The sequence below is a fragment of the Staurois parvus genome, unplaced genomic scaffold (assembly GCF_062004578.1).
Source record: "Staurois parvus isolate SC_StPar_1 unplaced genomic scaffold, SC_StPar_1.0 ptg000108l, whole genome shotgun sequence".
Classification (NCBI taxonomy): Eukaryota; Metazoa; Chordata; class Amphibia; order Anura; family Ranidae; genus Staurois; species Staurois parvus.
The window spans coordinates 3,946,374-3,970,619 of NW_028317904.1; the positions used below are offsets into that span (position 1 = coordinate 3,946,374).

Here is a 24,246-nt window from a genome sequence, read left to right on the forward strand (position 1 = left end):
GGGCAAAGGTTCACTTAACCACACTTCAAAGCAATTCCTGCTTTAGTGAACTGGTGCCTTGGTGCTGCAAAAGGAAATGGGAATTGATAATACAATGTTGGTATCATGCTTTTCTAATCATTTTAATCATTCTGCTATTTATTGTTTACTAGGTTGATCACAAACAGACTAGAAGCAATCATCCGAGTCTACTGAACACAATTTAAACAGTATATGAAAGAAAATCAACTATGCTGTTCATAATGGTTATTTAGATTATTTATTTCAAGTGTTAACCTGAAAAACAAAGAGCTATAATTCTGCTAGTTGTTATGAGTGCCACATTCTGCAGCAAGAGGTGTGAAGAGGCCGCAGGGAAAATTGCCAAAAATCCAAGACTTGATCAGACCATGTCTACAACCATCAACAACTAACCAAACAGACTTAATATAATACCCCTGGTACAGACATTTATACCCATAACAAGTACATTAAAGTTTTTATGATAAAACTGAATATAAGAGTGAGAAAACAAAGGTTTTATCGAAAATTCAACAATGTGAACAAATTAAAAACTTTGTAACACAAAGGAAACTGAACCCAACTCCTCAAATCTCAACTTAAATGTAGCTTATAACCATGATTATTACTGTTGCCAGCACAAGACAAATTATTTAAAATTATGAAATTATCCTATTACACCCATGGTAACAGAGCCAGTAAGTTGACATCCCAACTTGCCGCAAACAAAAACCCAACAAACACTATACAACCCTCATTATATTGAAAATGCATTTAGCAATTATTATGCCCCTTTCACAATATAAAGTAGAATTCGAGCTAAAGCCCAACTAGTCTTAAAAATGCTTCCTCCTCCTCCCTTAACACCTATACTTACTAACCTGCATAACAAAGATGCATATACTTACCTATGTTCAGTGTCAGCAAGCGTCTTCTGCAGGGGAGAGATGGGACCTCTAACAATGGCTGCACTCCTAGATTTACCAGCTGTTTTTGAAGCCCTCTTCAACCCCTGCAGCTGCCACTGACTGACACAGGGGATCATGTTTCTGGACTGGAGCAGGCTGAAAATAGATAAGGATATACATCTTTTTACATAGGTTAGTCTCTATAGGTGTTAGGAGGGAGCATTTGTAAGACTATTTAGGCTTAGTACTACTTTTGAGAAAAGCCTGTGCATTGTCTACATCTAATGTAACATAGACTTTCCCCCATTCAAAGATCAATACATGACACGGTTCTCTCCCTTATTCACAGATTTTTATGTGCAATGTAATAAAAGCATAGGCTTTTCTCAATTAGGGAAGGAGGGGGCAGCTGCCATCGGAACTGCAGCTCACAAAAGGCTAGAAGCTATTAACTTCCTCAGCACCAAATGTTTAACAGGAGTTAAAGGACGTGTCATCACTGTAGAATATATCTCTACAGGATCCAGCTGCCTGATAGACATGGGACATATTACAAGTGGTGTGACTGCAGCTAATTTCACAACCAACTACATAGTCTATAGACAATTTCCCTTAACTCCAGAGACCTACCTGTCAAGAATTCGCTTAAAACGATCACCCTGTCACGTGTCCACCACACGCCACGCCCACAGCGTCTAGCTAACCGTGACGCACGCGTGCAGCCGCAACAGGGTGGTAAAGAGGGGATAATAAAGGGGATTTACACTTAAATATCTCAAACCGTATATAAGATCAGCCGTGATACCTTTTCACAGCCCGCACTACCTCTGGCCACCACCGGATGGAGACTCCACTCCAATCCAGCTGGTCAACCACACACTGGCAGATACGATCTTACATACAACCTGGTGCCCTGATTAGAGTTGAGGACCAGCTTAGTAATCACACACCCTTCTAAAGGTCCCTTCAGCTATCCTAGCTTGAACCCCGGTGTTGATAACCCTTCCACTGTCCACACACCCCCACACCAGACACACCACACAGGTAGCCTGCCACCACCCAACAGTTTATCCGCAGAATGGTCTATTGAGACACCACACACACACAGATCTCCGCCTGGCAGATCTGTTACCTTTGCAATCTGCGTGCAATCTGCCCACTCACAGTGCAGTTGCATACAGATTGGCAATGAGCTTAACCGAGCGTTTTAAAGGCACTAAAATACAATATAATATAACCCAATCTAATCTCTCCGATCTAGTCTCTCTGATCTAATCTCTCCGAAGATATGAGCACGTGCTTAAATACACAGAAGTTCACTAATTAATTTTAAGATTTAATTTCCCAAAGTGGGCAGTGCATAAAATATGTACAAAAGATAAAAGGTTACAGCAAATACAAAGATATAAGAAGACACACAAATGACTAATTACTATAAAATAAAAGGGAATAAAAAGACAGAATAACACTTTACCCTGTGGCTGGAGCAAGCCAGAAACTTGGCAATCCGCTAGTCAATCGAACCAGCTCCGTACGAATCACCCTGTCCAAATGTCCATGCGTTCAATTTATTGCGATTTGGACATGGGCGGGACATTAGTCTTCGGCCAATTGACTCTGGGGGAGGTGGTCCTGACCTGCCCACAAGAGGTACTGTGTATGGACCTGCCCAAGTTCAATTGGGCCGAGACTGGCCTGAACACCAAGTCGGGGATTGGATTTCTGACACCGGCGCATCAGCCCGATCGCAACAGTACCAAACACCATCCGACTGTCGCACCCCCGCGTCATCTAATCATTCCATGCATTTCCCTGGCTTCCTCCCCAAGCCACAAATATGATTCTTATATGTAAATGTAGCGTACAGAATGGCCTGCACAAAGAAAGCATTTCCATCTCTCTCCAACTAATATTTTGGCTTTTATAAGAGATTAAACATACTTCTTTGATGTGAATATTACTTATAGAGCTTTCCACAAAAGGCAGACCGTCTGTCTGCTGTCACTGGTTTTCCTAGAAGGTGATAACCTGATTGACACACAAAAGGTGTCACATCCAGGAACCTGGCTTTAGACTAATTAATGCTAAATGATGATTGGGTCTGTAAGGCCTATGGAGTAATTGTGTATACATACACATCTGACCCCAGACAATTTGTACCTTCTATTCATTTTCCTACTGCCCAGGGGCTCAATGTACATCCTTAATGACCAGACTGTTCCTGCACACACCTTTGTAATGAAAGGGCCTGACATAATCTAATCTACTCAACCTGTCATGGCTATGATACCATATTTCCACTCAAATCTTACATGTCCGTTACAATAAATTTTACATGTCCGTTACACTACCAAAAGTTAACACCAACCAATTATAGAATACAATATGTAATTTATTTATTTATTAGATACTTATATAGTGCCGTAAATTTACGCAGCGCTTTACATACAGTATAAATTGTACATTCACATCAGTCCCTAACCCTCAAGGGCTGTACAATCTACGGTCCCTAACTCACATTTATACATACACATACTAGGGCCAATTTAGACAGGATCCAATTAACCTACCAGCATGTCTTTGGAGTGTGGGAGGAAACTGGAGTACCCGGAGGAAACTCATGCAGGCACAGGGAGAACATGCAAACTCCAGGAAGGAGGTGCCGTGGCTGGGATTCAAACCAACGACCCTAGGACTGCAATTGGGAGGGGAGGGGCCTGAACATGGCGGCACGGGAGAGTGCGGAGTAAGCACTCTCCGCTAGCCTCCCCCGATTATCCTCCCTATGGTGTCCCAACAGCCAAACTAGCCGCACTGGAAGGTGAGTGGAGACCTACCTAGTAGGAGAGGGGTCTTGGAGATGGCATGGAGGCCAGTCCGGAGGGAGACGACGGAGCTCCTTCTCTCCTGGGGTCCTCTCGCGATAGCTCCGGAGGAGGAGCAGGGTTGCCTTGGAGATGGACGAAGCGGTGCAGCCACGTGGGCCACCCAGCGTCCGGAGGAGCCGGTGGAACATCGGCATACCATCTCCAACCTGCCCCAAGGAGAACGAACAAGGAGGAAAAAAAATAAAGATAAAGAGACCTAATAGGAATCCCCCAAAGAGAAGATACGGCTATAGGAGATAGAAGACTGCATGTTGAAAGACACTCCAACGTGGAGGGTGAGTGATAACTGCGGGTTCCCTGCAGGTCTCCTTATGCAGTCTTTATGCACCGGATCTCCTTGTGACTGTATTAAGAAACTGTATCTGATATCTAATCTGAAATAAGGGAATAGGGGATTCCTAGAGAGGGCCTGAAGGTTTGGAGGTCTGGAAGAAGAGGAGACCTTAAAATAAGAATAAAACCCCAAAAGTAACATGAAAGGTAAAAACAGTAAAGGGAGTGGGCCTAAGAATTCCCAAACTGGTACGATTAAGAAGTACACGTCGCAAGGAAATGTGACTCCAGAAAGATCTCAGGGAGCAAGTGAAAAAAGTGAATTGGAAATAAGTTTGGATTAGAGTCCGAGACTTTCCCTGGGACCGATATATAATAGTCAACAATTAAGGGAAGAAATAGAGTCGAGGGAAATTGAAAAAGATCTGCAAATACCAAATAAAAAGGAAATGGCGGAGATGTTTAAGAACTGGAAAAATCAATAAAGCAAGAGATGAGGATAATTCGGGAAGAATTGGGGGAATTGTTGACCAGGTTGGAGGAAACAGAGGAAAAAGTTCAAAATCATGCCCAAATTATCCCAAAATTAGAGAAATGGATAATAGATAATAGAAAAGAACAAAAAATACTGCTTTATATGATGGAGGAACAAGAAAATAGGGAAAGGAGAAATAACCTTAGAGTAAGAGGAGTCCCAGAGCTACTACAGGGGGAAGACTTAAAGGAGATAATTGGCAAAATTTTGAACTCCATAATGGACAGACCCAAGGTGGAGACGCTTAAATTGGATGGAGTCCCGCTGCAGGCGGGGCGCGTACCACCAGAGGTACAAAAAAAAATGTGGAAATTGGATGGAGTGTATAGGATAGGGAAGTATCAACAAGAAAAAGGTTCAGAAAAATCAAGAGACATAATTGTTAAGTTCCACAATTATGGAGATAAAGAAGAGATATGGAAAAAGATTAAAGGAAGAACAAGTATTTCATATGGAGGGAAAAATATTCAAATGTTTGTGGATTTAACAGCTGGGACTTTGAGAAGAAAGAGATCATTGAAACCTCTATTAGAAGTGATGAAAAAACATAATGTGAAATACAGATGGGGACGTGCAGCGTGTTTAATCGGTTGGAGGGATGGAGTTACAGCAATCTTAAGATTTCTGGAAGACATGAAAGAGTTCTGTGATAAACTTGGACTGCAGAGACTAGAGATACTGGGATTGGAAGTGGAGGAGGGAGAATCATGTACTTTTGGTGAAGAAAAAGTTGGTTAGAAGGGAAAATAGAGAGTCAGGAGATAGTGGGACACCGGTGAGGAGGGGGGGAAGGTGAACGGTACATGGGTGGAGCCGAACCCCAAGGTGGGGATCAAAAGTGGGATTAGTACCACAAATGATCCAAAGGCAAAAGAGGCCTGGGGGGGAGAGGGGGGAGGGAAGGGGTGGAGGGGTAGGGAGGGTAACACTCTGCAAAAAGAGAGGTGGAGGAAAGAGAGAGTTAAGAGGAAAGGGGTAACATGGAGTAAGTCCAGTTTGTAACCTATAACGTAAAGGGGCTGTGTTGTCCTGGGAAGAGATTTAGGCTATTCAGGGAATTGCAACACAGAACATCTTCAGTGGTTTTTTTACAGGAGACACACTTAGAGAAGGAGTCGAAGGTCAGGCTGAGGACTAGATATTTCCCGATGTGGTATTATGCGGATTCACCAATTAAAAGAGCAAAAGGGGGGGCGCATGCACGGCCGGCTCTGATGGTGGACGCGCCTTGAAAGTAGCGCCGTCCACCCGCCAGCATACGAGCGGCTCACACCGGCCCTGGGACTCCACACAGGCTCCGCTGCACTAGTAAACAGTGCCCGCACCTCCCCAACTATGCCGCGGAGGAAAATAACCTCCGCTCAGCCCGGGAAACTCACCCAATTCTTCCCGGCCGTCGGGCCGAAAATCCAAGATGGCGCCCGCGGCTGCAAGCAGGGGGCATCAGCAATGCCCAGCAGGAGGACTACATGGCCCAGCAAACCGATTCCAGGCTGCAACACTCGCTCTACCCTGGGGACCCTGGTGAGTTGTCACCCCCACTGTCCCCTACATCACTCAGCCCAGCTAAATCCAGGCCACGGCTAGATCAGGACCCCAATACAGCATATCAGGCTTCAAATCCTATACTGCAACCTTCTCATACAGCCATGCCTGACATAGACGCATTCCCTGCGTCTGACATATCCTTGACGGAGATATGCATGAAAAGCATGCTTACATCTCTGCGCCAATCTTTACACAACGATATTTTTACGTCACTCAACCAGCTATCAACTATAGTACAAAAACAAGAACACAGAATAAGCCACATTGAAAATAACATGGGAGACATAATCACGGCGCACAACAACTTGATTGACGCACATGCAGAACACTCAACCGATATTGAGCAAATCAACCAAAAACTAGCCGACTTGGAGGACAGATCACGCCGCAACAACATTAAGTTCAGAGGCATCCCTGAATCTATTAACAATGGCGACTTACTACCATACATACAGCACTACATCAAAATTCTCCTTCCGTCAATCTCTGACATAGAGATCGCAATTGACCGTGCGCACCGCCTACCAAAACCCTCCTTCCTACCAGCAACCATCCCTAGAGATGTATTAGCCCCCATCCATTTCTACCATGTTAAAGACAAAATTATGTCGGCGGCCCGAAATCCACCGCCACTCCCGCCATCTCATGCAAATCTCCGCTTATATGCTGATTTATCTAAAACTACCCTCCTCAACAGAAAAAGAATGGTATCCATCACCAAGGCCCTCAGGAATCACGGTATAGCCTACAAATGGGGGTTTCCCACCAAATTAACGGTGCGGCAACAGGGTAGGATTTTTACTATTAAAACACTAGAGGCAGGCCTGGATTTGCTAAAAACCTGGAATATCCTCCCTGCAGAATTACAAGAACCCGCGCATAGTTCTATGGAAGCAACATAGTCTTTACAAGACGTATCTTATATTGAAACATGCTCACACTTTTTCCCAGGAGCCACTTCTTAATTCAATATCTCTGGCGTTCGGCCCAGACCCTTTGAAGTTCGTACTACGTGTTTACAATTGGCTTGACTCCCTCAGGCGGTCAAGCCCATTTGCATCCCCCAATTTTAAAGTAGCAATGTTGGCTACCTCACCAACCTTATCACCAAGTACCACCCTACCCGTACCCTTCGCTCCTCACAGGACCTCCTTCTATCCTGCTCCCTGGTCTCCTCCTCCCATGCACGACTGCAGGACTTCTCCAGGTCCTCCCCCATCCTCTGGAACTCACTGCCCCAATCCATCAGACTGTCGCCTTCCCTATTCACATTCAGGCGCTCCCTCAAAACCCATCTCTTCAGGGAAGCCTACCCCACCCTCACCTAACGGCCATCCTCCCTCATTCCTCCCACCACTTCATCCCCCTCAGCCACTTCCTACTGTACCTTTTACCCCCTCCCTCCTAGACTGTAAGCTCGTAAGAGTAGGGCCCTCTTACCCCTCGTACATTGTTTGTTGTTGTTGTACTGTGCCATGTATTGTCCCCCCTATTGTACAGCGCTGAGCAAACCCTTTGGCGCTATATAAACTCGTAGTAATAATAATAATAATAATAATAATACTCAACATACTTGCATTTTTTGCAAGTGTTTTTTTAGTGTTCTCTCTATCCTACCCTTTCCCTCCCCTTGGCACCACTGGACTCCTACTCAAGACTCAAGTGTTATTCACCTCGACTACTCATGGAACACTTTCCTCAACGCTCCGATCGATCGTCCATCCTATCACCCCCATCTGAATTCCTATTTTCTTGGAAAACACAATACCCTATGCTTCTCTCAAATTACACACCAGATTACGGAAAAGCTGGAAACCATGCTTCCCAATGATTAATATTACATCTTTAAATGTACGTGGCCTAAATTCACCATATAAACGATCACTACTATCCAAAGAAGCAAGGAAGTTGCGAGCGGACATACTCTTCATACAGGAAACACACTTCGCTACCCAAAAGATACCCAAACTGTACCTTCATCGTTTTTCTCAGCTGTTCATGGCAACTAACCCCAAAAAGAAAAATGGAGTGATTACGGCCATTAATGACTCTCTCTCATTCAGTATCCTATCACAGACGGCGGACCCACAAGGCCGCTACCATATATTGGTGTGTAAAATAAACGACAAGATTCATACTTTAGTGAATGTCTATGGCCCGAACTGCAAACAACTACGTTTCTACCGTAAACTCTACAAAGTCATCTCTTCACTTAAACAAGGGAAACTCATCATGGGTGGAGACTTCAATATTGTAGGTAACTCGGACATAGACTCGTCTTCCACCTCGAAATCCACAAAACCGACCCTTAACCAATTTCTTCATGACAATGACTTATATGATATCTGGAGATGTCAACACGGATCTGAAAGAGACTATACTTACTACTCTCCCCCACATCTCTCATACTCACGAAGAGACATGTTTATAACGGACAAATGGACATTACAACATGTGACGTCATCCAAAATAGAGACTATAACTTGGTCCGACCATGCCCCAATCCAAATATCACTAGATGATGATCAAAATATGGCGATACCACCTATTTGGAGACTCAACTCCTCACTCCTGACGTCACCGGAGAATCAGAAGCATATTCATGACGCTCACAAACTCTTTTTTGATACCAATGTCACCCCTGATATATCCATCACCACACTCTGGCCGGCTTACAAGGCCTACATGAGAGGTATCCTCATACAATTAAACTCCCGCATTAAGAGACAACGATCCCAACAAATCGACCAACTCATGACCTCCATTCGTCTAAACGAACAACTCAATAAACGACATCCTACTCCCTCCACAACCGCGACACTAAACTCCGATAGAAATAAATTGCACACCATTTTACTTCATACATATGACGCCAACCTGCAAAGATCGAAAGCCAAATTCTATGCACTCGGTAACAAAGCAAACTCGCTTCTTAGCAAGATCATTAAACAAAAACGACTTAAAACCAAAATACCTATCATTCGACACCCTATCTCGCACGTCACCTTGACAAACCCCCGAGATATAGCCAATGCCTTCGCGGCCTATTATCAGACACTATATAACTTAAAAGATGACACCAATACAACCCAGCCAACAATGCATTTAATAGAACAATTTTTACATAACACTAATCTCCCACGCATAACTCCCTCTCAACTTGAATCTATATCCATACCAATTTCTCCTGATGAGGTTGGGAGAATCATTCGTACCCTCCCTTTAAACAAATCACCAGGGAATGATGGTTTCACAAATGAATACTACAAAACATTTGCCCCCAATCCTAACTCGCATTTATCTGTCCTATATAATCATGTCGCCTCCTCCGGGGAATTTCCCCAAGAAATGCTACAGTCAATAATTACTACTATACCGAAACCTGGCAAAGACCCCCAACTAGTAAAAAATTACAGACCAATCTCGCTTCTTAACACGGATATAAAAATATACGCTAAAATAATCGCCCTCAGACTACTCCCCCACCTACCGACCCTAATTCACCCAGACCAAGTGGGATTTATTCCTGGTAGACAAGCGCCTGACGCCACTAGACGTATCATATCCCTAATACACCACCTTGAATCAGATGCCCAACCTTCTCTTCTACTATCGCTTGATGCAGAAAAAGCATTTGACCGAATCCATTGGCAGTTTATGTCGCATACACTCCAAAAATTTGGAATATCTGATTGGATGTTATCAGCTATTATGTCCCTCTACTCTAAACCTTCAGCCAGAGTTCTAACCAATGGCACACTATCTCAACCCTTCTACATCTCCAACGGCACTAGGCAAGGATGCCCATTGTCCCCTATAATTTTCGCCCTACTCATTGAACCACTAGCAACCAACCTCAGAAATGACCCTAATTTCACGGGAATCAAATTCCTAAATTCCGAACACAAGATCAGCCTATTTGCAGATGACATTATCCTAATGGTCACTAATCCATACAATTCCCTCAAATCGATACGAATGCATATTCAAAATTACGCATCCGTATCTTACTACAAGCTCAATGAGCCTAAATCATCTATATTGAACTTACACACGCCTGAAATCACCCAAAGTCTACTCTCTAAACACTTCCCTTTTACTTGGGAAAAACTTAGCATCCCATATTTGGGAATTAAACTTACTGCAAGGACAAACCAACTCTATAATGCTAATTTTACACCACTACTTGAATCTATCCCGCAAGAAATTAAAGGATTACGCACCACTACCCTCTCGACATTAGGTAGAATGGCGACAGTTAAAATGTCTATACTACCCAAGATACTCTACATCTTTCGCACTCTCCCTATCCCAGCCCCTCACACTTTCTTCACGAAACTCCAGGCAATATTGAACAAATTCCTTTGGAACTCGAAAAAGCCCAGGTGTGCCACAAACCTTCTAATTCGCCCACCCTCCAGAGGCGGAGCGGGTCTCCCTCATGTGAAATCATACTACCATGCCGCTCTACTTGATCAGCTCTTCTTTTGGAGGCAGCCCACAATAAGCAAAACCTGGACTATGATGGAAACTTCTATATTCCTACCGCACACCTCGTCAGACTTATTATTTATACCCCGTGGAGCATACCCTACAAATCTACACGACCACCCTTGTATACAAGCTTCCTTACTAGCTTGGTATGACTTTATTGCCCATAATCAATTACGCAAAGATAACCTTCAAATTCCCACTCCCACTTAAACCTAACTCTATGGATAAACCATGGAATACTGAATATACAAGACTTATACACTAAAAATACATTAGATTCCTTTCAGACTATTCGAGGAAAATACCAAATCCCGGCCACTGAACATTTCACCTATTTACGTATAACCCATATCTTGTACAAAGTACAGGTACCACTCCACATAAAAATCCCAGCGACAGCACAACAATTCTTCCAAAGGACAATTTACCCAAAAAAAGGTATATCAACTTTTTACACAGCTCAAGTTGAAGCACAATTTACTACATACACATCCTCCCTTGCGAACTGGGAAAAGGTATTCTCCCAGCCCATATCTCCCAATACGTGGGAGAAAACTTTCACCATCACGTTCAAAGCCTCAAAATGCAGCTCCCATTGGGAAGCATATTTGAAAATAATTCACCAATGGTACTTAACTCCCGTTAAACTGTCCTTATTCTACCCTCAACTTTCCCAATCTTGCTGGAGACATTGTGGTGAAACAGGCTCACTTCTCCATTTAATGTGGACGTGTAAATCTCTCACCTCCTACTGGAACCAAGTTTTCCAGATAATCTCCTCCATTACAAAGACATCAGTTTCTCCAAACCCTACTCTAGCGCTCCTACATATTGGCATAGACAAATTACCACTATCTTCACGCACTATTACAATACACATCTTGTCAGCTGCAAAGCTCAACATCACCAGGTTATGGCGATCTATCACCACTCCCTCCTTACACCGATTACTAACTGACCTTAACTTTCTGTGTGAGATGGAGAGAAGAACAGCCCTCCACAACTCCTCCTATCATAAATTTGAGACTCATTGGACTCGCTGGCTACAGAACCCCAATTGTGTAATAAAATGATCTTATAACATCCAAATTGCACGATCCCGAGTATTTAGGTGCCTTCACTTCCCCCCCCTTTCCTTCCCTTTGCCCCTTCTAATTTCCCCATATAAATATCTACCAAGGTTTCAACAAGGTTCACAATATTGGAGCATACCTCTCATGTAACCAAGCTGAGACTTTAATATCTACCCCGGCCAGTTGGCGGGGTACCTCCACTCCATCTTTTCTTATCGATATCATTTTCTATATTAATAGTGAACCTTGTTTACTGCTGTTTTCTGTTCTCTGTTATGTTGTATATTTCAAAAACTTTTCAATAAAAACATTTAAATATAAAAGAGCAAAAGGGGTTGCTATAGGCTTTGCAAAAAATATAAGGTTTGAGGTGGAGAAGAGAATAACGGATCCGGAGGGAAGGTTTTTGTTCTTGAGGGGTAAATTGCAGGAAACCGAGTGTACAGTAGCTAGTATATATTGTCCAAATAAGAAACCGGAGATATTCCTGAGAGAAGTATTGAAGAGGCTGATGGATTTCAAAAGGGGTCATCTGATAGTGGCAGGGGACTTATATATCTGAATGGACCCACGGATGGATACTACCTCTTGTGTGAGGAGGGAGAAGAGCAGGTCCTTGAGTTTATTAAAGAAATCGTTGTATGAATACCAATTGGTGGATATATGGAGAATTAGACATATGAAAGATAGAGTTTATACATTTTTCTCACATGTACATGAGACTTACTCTAGATTGGATTACATATTGGTAGAACATCAAATGATAGAGTTTGTGGTAGAATCAAAAATTGGAGGAAGCTCCTTATCAGATCATGCTTCAGTTGCAATGAAGTCAAGATGGGGTAGAGAAGAGAGAGGAGGGTTTGTATGGCGGATGAATGAGGCACTTCTGCTGGATGAAGAGATCGATCGTAAGATTGAGATGGAAATTAAAAGATTCTTTGAGGAGAATGATACAGAGGACGTGTCGGTTGCAACAGTGTGGGAAGCCCACAAGGCCTATATTAGAGGATATTAATTGCAATAGGGGCAAAAAAGAAAAGAGAAAGGAGGGAAAAGATTAATAAACTCCTAAGTGAAATATTTGATCTTGAACAGGCTCATAAAAGAAAAATATCTAAGGAGACAATGCAGAGAATAAGAAAGAAGAAAGAAGAACTAAAGAATGTAATGGAAGAGGAGAAAATAAGAGTCTTTAATAAAGTAATAAGTGAAAGGTACAGATGGGGAGATAGGCCAGGAAAGTATTTAATGAGAACTCTAAGGAAAAAGAAAAATAGGAATTATATAGAAAAAATAAGAAATTCCAAGGGTGAAATGGTGCACTCAACTAAAGATATCGCTAGAGTATTTAAGGAATATTATAGTGAGCTGTATAACATCATACCCCAGGACACTTTTAATAAAGTTGAAAAAGTAAATAGAGAGAAAAGGAGAACATACTTAAAAAATGCAGGTCTAGCAAAATTAAGTGAAATGCAATTGAACTCCTTAGAATCAGAAATTACGTCAGAGGAAATAGAAATAGCACTAAAAAATACCGCGGTGGGGAAAAGCCCGGGCCCAGATAGGTATACTGTAAAATACTATAAAAAACATAAAGAGTTGGTAATACCCAAACTGAAGATATATATGAATGCTTTGGGAGGTGAGATGGAGATAAGGGGAAAATCCTTACAGGCTAATATAGTTTTAATTCATAAGGAAGATAAGGACCCCTCTCAGTGTGCAAGTTATAGACCAATTGCGCAGGTGAATGTAGACACTAAATTATACGCAAAGGTTCTGGCAAATAGACTGAAGGACTTGATGCCGGAGTGGATACATGGGGATCAGGTGGGGTTTGTCCCGGGAAGAGAGGGTAGAGACAACGGATTGAGATCACTGTTGCTTATACAGGAAGGTAAAAAAGGGAAAACCCCAGTAGTACTGCTGTCAATTGACGCCGAGAAAGCATTTGATAGAGTGAGTTGGGGATTTATGATGGATACCCTGGAGGTGATAGGGCTGGGGGATAAAATGAGGAAGTGGATTGGTAAGTTGTATAGAGGGCCTACAGCCGCTATCATGGTTAATGGAGGAAGATCGGAGCTTTTCAGGATGTCAAATGGAACAAGGCAGGGATGCCCACTATCTCCACTGTTGTATGTTTTATCGTTGGAGCCACTGCTGTCTACGATAAGGAAGAACACAGATATAAAGGGAATAAAGATAGGAAATAGAGAACATAAGGTGGCGGCCTACGCGGACGATCTGATGTTCTATGTTGGAAACCCTAGGATATCACTTCCAAACTTAGTGAAAACATTGAAGGAATATGGGGAATTATTAAATTAAAAATTAATCCAACAAAAACTGAAATTTTAAATATAAATCTTAAAAATAGTGAAAAAGAAAAAAAAACAGGAAGAATTTCCTTGTGTTTGGAGAGAAAAAGAATTAAAGTACCTCGGGATAAAACTGTCTGCCTCAATTAAAAATATGTATAAAGTTAACTATATTTCACTATTAAATTAGATTAAGGAGGAGCTGAAGAGATTGGGGAAGAGATCTTTTATAAAACACTTAGAAAAATGATTTCGGGATATATATGGAAGAATAAAAAACCTAGAATATGTTATGAAATGCTGACCAGAAATAAAGAGAGAGGTGGTTTAGGAGTACCGGACTTTAAGAGATACTATAAAGCGGTGAAAATTGCGAGAATTTTTCACTGGACTCATAACCCAGGGAAAAGCTGGGTTAAAATTGAAAATACACTGAGTGGAACAAATTTAAGTAGGATTGTATGGATGCCTGCACAATATAGAGGATTAGGTGTTAACACTAGTTTGTACACTTCTAATGTTTTAAGAGTTTGGGAAATGTTACACAGACAAAAGGGATGGGTTTTTAATTCACAGTTAATGCCACTAAGGAATACAGAACATTTTGCCCCTGGGAAGGAAGATATCACAGGGAAATGGATCATAAAACAGAATGCACAATTGAGGGATTTAATGGTGGGTGAGGAATTAGGATCATATAGAGAATTGGAGAAGAAAATGGGAAAAGTTTTTAGTTGAATGGACGAGCTACGATATCATCAATTGAAATATTTTTTTGGAAGTCTCCCAAAACCTGTGAGAACTAGAAAAGAGTGGAATCCATTTGAAAGATTATTAGAAACACGGGGGGATGGGAAACATGGAATTGCAAAAATACACAAGATATTAATGGAGTTAGACACTGGCACAAAATTAATATATATAGAGAAATGGGAAAAAGATATGGGAAGGGAAATAGACGAGGAGGAGCAGAGGAAAATGTTTAGATTAATTCACGAAAATATTAGTATGCGGGAAGTGGAGTTAAATTATAAGTGTTTAGTGAGATGGCACATCACACCAAATGTGGAGCACAAATTGAATTGGGAGATTTCACTATTGTGTTGGAGAGGGTGTGGAGAGGTGGGCACGCCATATCATATATGGTGGGAGTGTTTAAAGATACAAGAGTTTTGGCAGAAAATAGTTTACTTAGTAAGGAAAATTACCGAGATTAAGATTAGATTAAATCCAGAACTATGTCTTCTCCCAATCACAGAGCTTTCAGTGAGATTATATAAGGATTCGGGGGTGTGGCACTTTCTGAGTGCAGCAAAAAGTCTGATACCTAGGTTTTGAAAAAAAAAGGAGGTGCCGACAGAGGAGGAATCGGATCTGCGGGATAGAAAGATTGTATTATATGCATATAGATAAGATGGAGATTTATTATATAAAATGGAAAAAATGGGAAGAATATAGAGAAAAAGTGAAATATATGAAGACTTATACCCCTTGAAATAAAATGGATTTTAGAAATGGACTTTAGAAATAATAGAAAAGTTTGGGATAGAGGAGAAGTGCAGAGTGGGGAGGGGGGGGGAGGGGATGGGAGGAGTGAGGAGAGGGGGGGGAGTGGAGGGGGGGGAGTGGGATATAGATAAATTATGTCAAGGGGAAGATATTGATTGGATGTCTTTTTAATTGAAGAAAGTGATTTTGATTTGTACTTGGTTGGAAAATTAATAAATATTTATAATAAAAAAAACAACGACCCTAGTGCTGCCAGGCGTAATGCTAACCATTTAGCCCCTGGGATGCCCATTGCCACTGTGCTGCCCATGTAATAAAACAATCCTTACCCAATAACAAAATGCTGGAGCTTGATGGCTTCTTAGGAGAGTATCATAAACAATTTCTAGACATATTATTCTCTTGTTTAATCCTAATCTGTAACAAAGCTGGAAACAAGGCAAAGAGCTGGATTCCCCTCAAAACTGTAGACCAATCTCACTGCTGAACAGTGATCTAAAATGTACGCTAAAATTATGGTTCAACATCTATTGAACATGATTCCCCAGTTAGTTAAACCTGTTCAAGTGAATTTAGTCAAAGAAGGCAGGCACCAGAAGGTTCACAAACATGATCTGAAATGCAGAATTTCAGCAAACACCTTCTCTGTTCTTAGCTTTGGAATCAGAAAAGGCGTTTGTTTAGACTGCATTGGGGATATTTGACACAGGTACTGAAAACATTTGGATTTGATTGTACTGTTCAGCCATTTAAAGCACTGTATTCTTTACCTTCCACCCAGGTAAAGTATATACCGCTAAACTATTCCTTATCTCAAACAGAAGCCATCACGGGTATCCATTATCACCCTTTATTTTTTTTGTGGAAATGGAACCCTGGCTGAAACAAGCAAACAACACCCACAAATAAAATTCAGATAAACTGTTGTCACAAAATAGGACTATTCACAGATACTCTTACAAAACCGCCTCTTTCCCTGTTTCTGTAAAGACAACTCTACAAGTATTTTGCTCAGTTTCATATTACAAAATATATAACACTAAATAACCAATTTTACACACAGGTTTCAACCTCTACATACAATGTAAATGCCAATCCCCATACTTATGGGGTACCGAAAAAATGTCTTATTTAAGAATCAAATTTATCTCCCCTTCCCCTCTTCTTTACAGATAAAAGTATGACCACTTGCTGCAGCAATTACAAAGAGAAGCCAAAAAAGTATCCATACCTGAAACCTCATGGGTAAAAATAACAGCATTTATACTTCTAATACCAGAAATTTTTTATTACTCTGCCAATTCAATAGGAGGTGATTTTTTTAACTAGAGTTAATTCCCTACTGAAACAAGAGAATTATAATAATAGCTAGAATCCACCAAAAAATTATGTCTGAACATAGGAATGCTTGAAAAAAGGGATACCCAGGACTACCTTGATTTTAGACCTACAGAAAACCTGTCTCAATTTTATTCCCAAGTGTAACCCCTGGTTCACACCTGTGCAGGTCGTGCCGCTGCGGGACCCGCACAAATACCTGCAGCTGCACCACCCACACAGAGGAATGCGGGACTCGCAGGCGGATGCCATTAATTGACATGCCGCCCGAACTGGAAATCACAACCGTACTGGGAACCTTGGTTCCCGTGCAGGCTGAGATTTCCTAAGTAGTGCAGGGACTTCTTCTCTGTGTGTCCCGGGGCACAGGAGTCCATTCAAATGAATGGGCTCTCATGCCCGTGCAAATCGCGGGCCGCACATATGTGAACCTGAGTGTCAGGAATCGGTGGATCTGCCGCGATGCGCTGGGCGGCACATGCGCAGAACACCGATGCACCCTAGCCAGCGAGCAGCGGGACCTGGGCGATCGCGACGGCCGCGCATGCGCACTCGTGATCACGGACACGCGCCTGGCACCAATTACAGCGCAGGGCGGGCTATTTAAACAGGACAGGAGGTATGTCAAATTGCCGTTTGGTCTTATCTGCCCTGTTCCTGATATCTGATCCTGTGAATCTTCTGTTGCTGACCTCTGCATTGTTCCTGACCCCGCTGACCGTCTCCTGTTTAACCCCTGGCTTGCCTGACCATCCTTCTGTCTGATCCTCTGTACCGCGCTGCCTGCTAGTTACTGAACCCGGCTCGTGACCTTGACCATTCTCTGCCTGCTCCTCCGGCACCTTGCTGCCCGCACGTTGCTGACCTGCCTGACTACGCCTTATGTTACCCAGATCATCCATCCATCCCGCACGGATCTGTCCCTGTTACCAGGTCTGCCAGTCTCTTCACGTCAGGCTCCTTTCCCTGCACACCTCTGATGACGCTCTCTACCATTGTGGGACGTACTCAGGGGTCGCGACCTGGTCTCAGTCTGCTCCAAGTCCATCCCCACCATCAGGGACCCTGGTGAATAAGCAGATTGGGACTTAGACTCCGCGCCCTGAGGAATCCCGTGCTGTGGGCTGCTAGAGACAACGCCAGGCGGTGCTTAACAGTACCAAACGGCCAAATGTCGGAGCCTGGAAGAGGACCATCCCCATTGGAGGATATATGCCAGCACCTGGCGGCACTAACCCAGGCAGTAAAGACGCTGCAGGAGGGTTATACCCACTTGGAAGGACGGATTCAGACGTTGACTACTTCCGCCCCTGCATCCCAAGATTCGGGTCCCTCATCGTCGGCCGGAAGCCTCCCGGAAACGCCTGCCGGAGCCACAGCCTCTATGCCTGTACCAGAACCTCGTGTGCCTACATCGGAGCAGTTCAATGGGGACCGCACTAAGTTCAGGGCCTTCCGCAATGCCTGCCAGCTCTACTTCAGTCTGCAGCCATGGACATTTTCCACGGAATCCGTGAAGGTGGGATTTGTCATTTCGCTGCTGCAGGACGAACCCCAGGCCTGGGCCCACCATTTACTGGAGACCCGTCAACCACAGCTGGAGTCGGTTTTAACCTTCTTTGTGGCAATGGCACTTCTTTATGATGACCCACAACGAACAGCTTTGGCCGAATCGGCCCTACAAACACTCCGACAGGGTCGTAGGGCGGCCGAAGAGTATGCGGCAGAATTCAGGCGTTGGATGGGGGATACGCAGTTGAACGATGCGGCCCTGCGCCACCAGTTCCGCAAAGGTTTGTCTGAGCCATTAAAGGACGAATAAGCCAGGGTTGGTATACCAGCCATGTCCCCGGCCGGGGCGGGAATTTTCTTTGTTGAGAAGAAAGATAAATCCCTGAGACCCTGCGTGGACTACAGGGAACTAAATAAGATCACGGTAAAGAACCGCTACCCACTTCCCTTGGTGCCAGAATTATTTCAGAGGCTCAGAACAGCATCCATTTTCACAAAATTGGATCTACGGGGGGCTTACAATTTGGTCCGCATTCGGGAGGAAGATGAGTGGAAGACAGCCTTCCGTACTAGGTTTGGGCATTTCGAGTATTTGGTGTGGCCCTTCGGTCTGTGTAATGCCCCAGCAACCTTTCAACACTTCACCAATGATGTGTTCAGAGATTTTCTGGACGTTTTTGTGGTCATCTATTTAGATGACATCCTGATTTTCTCTGCGTCCCTGGAAGAGCATAGAGGTCACGTTAGAAGTGTGCTGGGACGGCTCCGTCAACATGGGCTGTACGCAAAGGCAGAGAAGTGCAGTTTTGAGCAACACAGCATTTCCTTCTTGAGTCTAATCATTTCCACCACTGGAGTAGCCATGGACCCCCAAAAGATCTCTGCGATTCTGGAATGGCTGGTGCCGGTGGACAAGAAGGGTGTGCAGCGATTCATTGGCTTCGCCAATTTTTATAGAAAATTTATAAAAAAACTTTTCAGGCCTCGTGTCCCCCATCACCCAACTCACCAGACAAGGGTTGCGTTTTAGGTGGTAATCTGAGGCACAGATGGCCTTCGAGTCCTTGAAGAGGCTGTTCACCGAGGCCCCCATACTGAGCCACCCGGATTACTCGTTGCCCTAAATTCTGGAGGTAGACGCGTCTGAGAACGCGGTAGGGGCTGTGCTATCCCAGAGGAAGGGTGTCAAGGAACTGATGCACCCTGGGGCCTTCTTCTCCAGAAAACTTTCAACTGCGGAGAGGAATTATGATATTGGGGACCGGGAACTTCTGGCCATCAAGGCAGCATTAGAGGAGTGGAGGTACCTACTGGAGGGAGCCACACATCCAATCCTGATTTTCTCGGACCACAAAAATCTGGAGTACCTGAGGATGGCGAAGCGCTTGAGGCCACGTCAGGCTAGGTGGGCAATCTTTTTCTCGAGGTTTGTGTTCCACATCACATACAGGCCGGGATCAAAGAACACAAAACCCGACGCACTCTCGCGTATGTTTGAAGACCCTGAAGAACCCCACAAACCGGACACCATCCTGTCTATTGGGAATTTCCTTGCTCTACAGACCGAGCTACGGTCGGAGTTTCATTGCAAAGTAAGGAAGGACTTTGGTGGAAGGAGGGATGGATCATGGTGCCCGAAGAGTCCTGTACCGCAGTTTTGGGTCACTGCCATGATCATCCTTTGGCTGGCCACTTCGGGGTACGGAAGACATTGGAACTGCTGCAACGTGTGTTCTGGTGGCCCAGCATGACTAAGGATTGTGAAGCGTATGTGAAAACCTGTGCGGTCTGCCAGAGAAACAAGCCCTCCAGGAGCAAGGCTTGGGGTCTGCTACGACCCTTACCCATACCTAACAGGCCATGGGAGATGATTTCCGTCGACTTCATCGTGGAGCTCCCACGCCTGTCCAAAATGGCCCATTTCCTGCCTCTGAGGAACACGCCATCAGCTGCAGAGACAGCACAAGTCTTCGTGAAGGAAGTGGTAAGATTTGATGGGGTCCTAAAGGACATCATCTCAGATAGGGGGATTCAGTTCACCTCTAAATTCAGGAGAGCACTGTGCGAGACCCTGGGAATCAAGCTGTCGTTATCTTCGGCATACCATCCATAGACCAACGGGCAGACGGTACGCACAAACCAGACTCTGGAGCAGTATCTCCGGTGCTACACTTCTTTCCTCCAGGAGGATTAGCTGACTCTCTTACCACTGGCCGAATTCGCATATAACAATGCAAGCCACTCTGCTACTCAACAATCTCCATTTTTCGCCAATTACAGATTCCATCCCACATTTCTACCCAACACGATTCCAGAGAGTCCAGTACCAGCTACACAGGATATGTTACAGTTCTTCTCAGCGAATAACAAGGTTCTACAGGAGGCTATCACAAGAGCCCAAGAAGATAGTAAAAAGGCCTTCGATAAGAGGAGGAGAGGCGAACTTGTTCTGCACCCTGGGGACCAGGTCTGGCTAGCCACAACAAAACTGAAAATGTCTTGCCCATCAAGGAAATTAGGACCAAAATTCATGGGTCCATTCAAGGTGAAACGGAAAATTAACGAGGTGGCATATGAACTCGTACTCCACGAATTCTTTAAAATACACCCAGTTTTTCACGTGTCCTTGTTGAAACCCGCGGCACCGGATCCATTCCTGAACCAGAGATCTAGACCTCCGGAGGTCATTAACATTGATGGGGAAGAGGAATTTGAGGTCGAAACAATTCTAGATTGCAGGAAAAGGAGAGGCCAGACCCAATTACTCATTAAATGGAAAGGCTACGGCCCGGAGGAAAACTCATGGGAACCAGCCCAGAACATCCATGCCTCTAGACTAATTCGGGAGTTTTCTTGTAATCACCCACACAGGAGAGAACAATTGGGCATCCGGCGGCTGCCCGTAGGGGGGGGGGCAATGTCAGGAATCGGTGGTTCTGCGGCGATGCGCTGGGCGGCGCATGCGCAGAACACCGATGCTCTCTAGCCAGCAAGCAGCGGGACCTGGGCGATCGCGACAGCCGCGCATGCGCACTTGTGATCGCGGACACGCACCTGGCACCAATGACAGCGCAGGGCGGGCTATTTAAACAGGACAGGAGGTATGTCAAATTGCCGTTTGGTCTTATCTGCCCTGTTCCTGATATCTGATCCTGTGAATCTTCTGTTGCCGACCTCTGCATTGTTCCTGACCCTGCTGACCTTCTCCTGTTTAACCCATGGCGTGCCTGACCATCCTTCTGTCTGATACTCTGTACCACGCTGCCTGCTAGTTACTGAACCCGGCTCATGACATTGACCATTCTCTGCATGCTCCTCCGGCACCTCGCTGCCCACACGTTGCTGACCTGGCCTGCCTGACTACGCCTTACGTTACCCAGACGATCCATCCATCCTGCACGGATCTGTCCCTGTTACCAGGTCTGCCAGCCTCTTCACGTCAGGCTCCTTTCCTCGCACGCTCTCTACCATTGCCGGACGTACTCAGGGGTCGTGACCTGGTCTCAGTCTGCTCCAAGTCCATCCCCACCATCAGGGGCCCTGGTGAATAAGCAGATTGGGACTTAGACCCTGCGCCCTGAGGAATCCCGTGCTGTGGGCTGCTAGAGACACCGCCAGGCGGTGCTTAACACTGAGGTAACTTTACACAATAGCTGCCTGTGGGGAACTCTGTAAAATACATTAGCAAAAGCTAGGCATACTATATACACAGTCACTCTTTTGTCTTCCTCCTAACTTCCTCATAAAAAGGTACATTTGTTTGAAAATGTTGGTCTTTTGTAAATTTTTGCTGACTATTATTTTTATTAGTGTTACCTGGCTAAATTCTTTTATATTGTTCTTTATCAAACTATCAAGTATCTTCCCAAATACAGGCATTAAAAATCAATTCCATACTTTTTTATTAGTCCTACAAATGACCAGAACTCGATGCCAAGATTGTTCCTACTCCATAGACTTCAGTGAAATTTGTGTCAAAGCTTGAATTTTGAGCACAATTCACCAAACAGCCCAAGAGTGGAATCTAGGCTGATTTGCTTATTGCTAGGTATGACACAATAATTCTCCCAGAGTACAATCTTCTTTAAGAGGCACAGTGACTATAATAGATTACACAGGGACAATGATGAAGAAGTAAAAGATAAAGTATTAAGTATCTACAAGAGGGAATTTCTGAGAATACCTGTTCTGTAGATCTTACTTTGTCTACTTACTTCCTTGTCCACTTACTTCCATTTCGGTTTTAATAGATATTAACACTGGTTGTCTACCCCTTCGTTTTAGCCAATGCAAATTCAGAGAGGACAGCATAGTTATAACCAGTCATTGTCTCTTACGTGTAGCTGTTTTGCTGCTGCCGACGTCGGGCTGTCCTCATTTTCTCAAACCTGGCTTCCATCTCCTCCAGCACTTTTGGGGTGTAGCGCACAACCAGCTTTACTGTCCCTTGTGCTGCCTTTAGAAGCTCCACTGCTTTCTCATGTTGTTCTCCTTCCACACTCTGCGGAGGGATGAGAAGCAAAATGGGTATAATATTCGAATATTACAATAGATTTATAACAAGTAAATTTATATCATGTATACAACCTATTAGCATAGTAATTGGTTTTAGGAGTTTTTTTTGTGGTGATTGTTCTTGACATTTTCTTCTGCATTAAATCACCCACACTTTATGTTAAGTGTTCAAAGGTCCTGTCAATCTGAAATAGTACAAGCCTATCCAGTAAAATATTAAATGAAATCTATTACTCTTTTTTCACAGGTATACCATCGTCAAACTGCCAGAATTGTTGGGGGCTGGCACAGTGTTTAAAGCGTACTTACACTTTTGCACGTGGGTGTGTGCACTTTATGCCGATCCCAAGGAATTTATTTATTATGCAGGATTCACTCAGTGCAGCTTGCTATCTGTAAAGGCACACCCCAGGGTTGCTTGGTCTCTCCCTTCCTCTTTGCCCTAGTGCTTGAGCCACTGGCAGCTTCTATCTGAAACAACCTGGACATATCAGCATACAATTTGTATGTTTGCTGGGAATATAATCCTCTTTTTAACTAACTTGTTGTCCAGATTTGAATCTTGGGATTTCAGGTCAATCAAAATAAATCCAGAGACCTGAACATCAATCTTACACAACTTCAGCTTCAATTGGTTTTCCCTTTTGAGTGCCACACGACAAACCTGCCAGACCTTGGGACCCAATTACGATGTATTACCTTTGGCAAATATCTCGTACCTTTACACGACGAACCAAGCAACTCCTTGAATCCTGGAAATGCTATCAAATGCTACAAAATTTTGAAGCTCAGTCATATCAGTGTTTAAAATGTCTGTCCTCCAAAAGATTTTGAATCTCATGACAGCATTACCAATTGGTATCTAACATATTGCATTTATATAAATGTGCCTTCATTTATTGTGGAGGGCTCTTGACCTCACATTTCAGAACAGTGAACTATCTGTCCTGCATATCTCTAATTCCTACCGTGTGCTCAGATGGGGCCTGATTTTCCATGACTGGAATCTACATACAAACTATCATTCCACTAGCCACTGAAAAGGGTCTTATTGGTTGCTGAGAATGATGCACTGAGCAGTGGAATGGCAGTTGGCATGGCTTTGCAATAAATTCAGGGAAAGTCAAGTCCCAGTACAACGTGAAGCTTAATCAGACAGGAGCATGCAGGGGTGAACTGACCATTTAGGCACTCGGGCACTGCCCGAGGGCCCGGGGTCAGTAGGGGGCCCCATGAGATGCCCCTGGTACCTTTCATAGGCTTTTTTGGGATGTGGTTTGAGTGTGAGCGAAGACACAGGGGCCCCATGATTTCCTATTGTCCGGG

The 24,246-nt window shown here is 43.9% G+C and overlaps 1 protein-coding gene across 1 annotated transcript in view; it reads right to left on the reverse strand.

Moving 5' to 3' along the window:
- Positions 1-24,246, reverse strand: part of LIN7B (lin-7 cell polarity scaffold B) — a 192,910-nt gene that overhangs the window by 18,017 nt on the left and 150,647 nt on the right. The window contains exon 5 of the mRNA XM_089671607.1: positions 22,743-22,906. Coding sequence (XP_089527733.1) covers positions 22,743-22,906 — 164 coding nt within the window. The remainder of the gene's footprint in view (positions 1-22,742; positions 22,907-24,246) is intronic.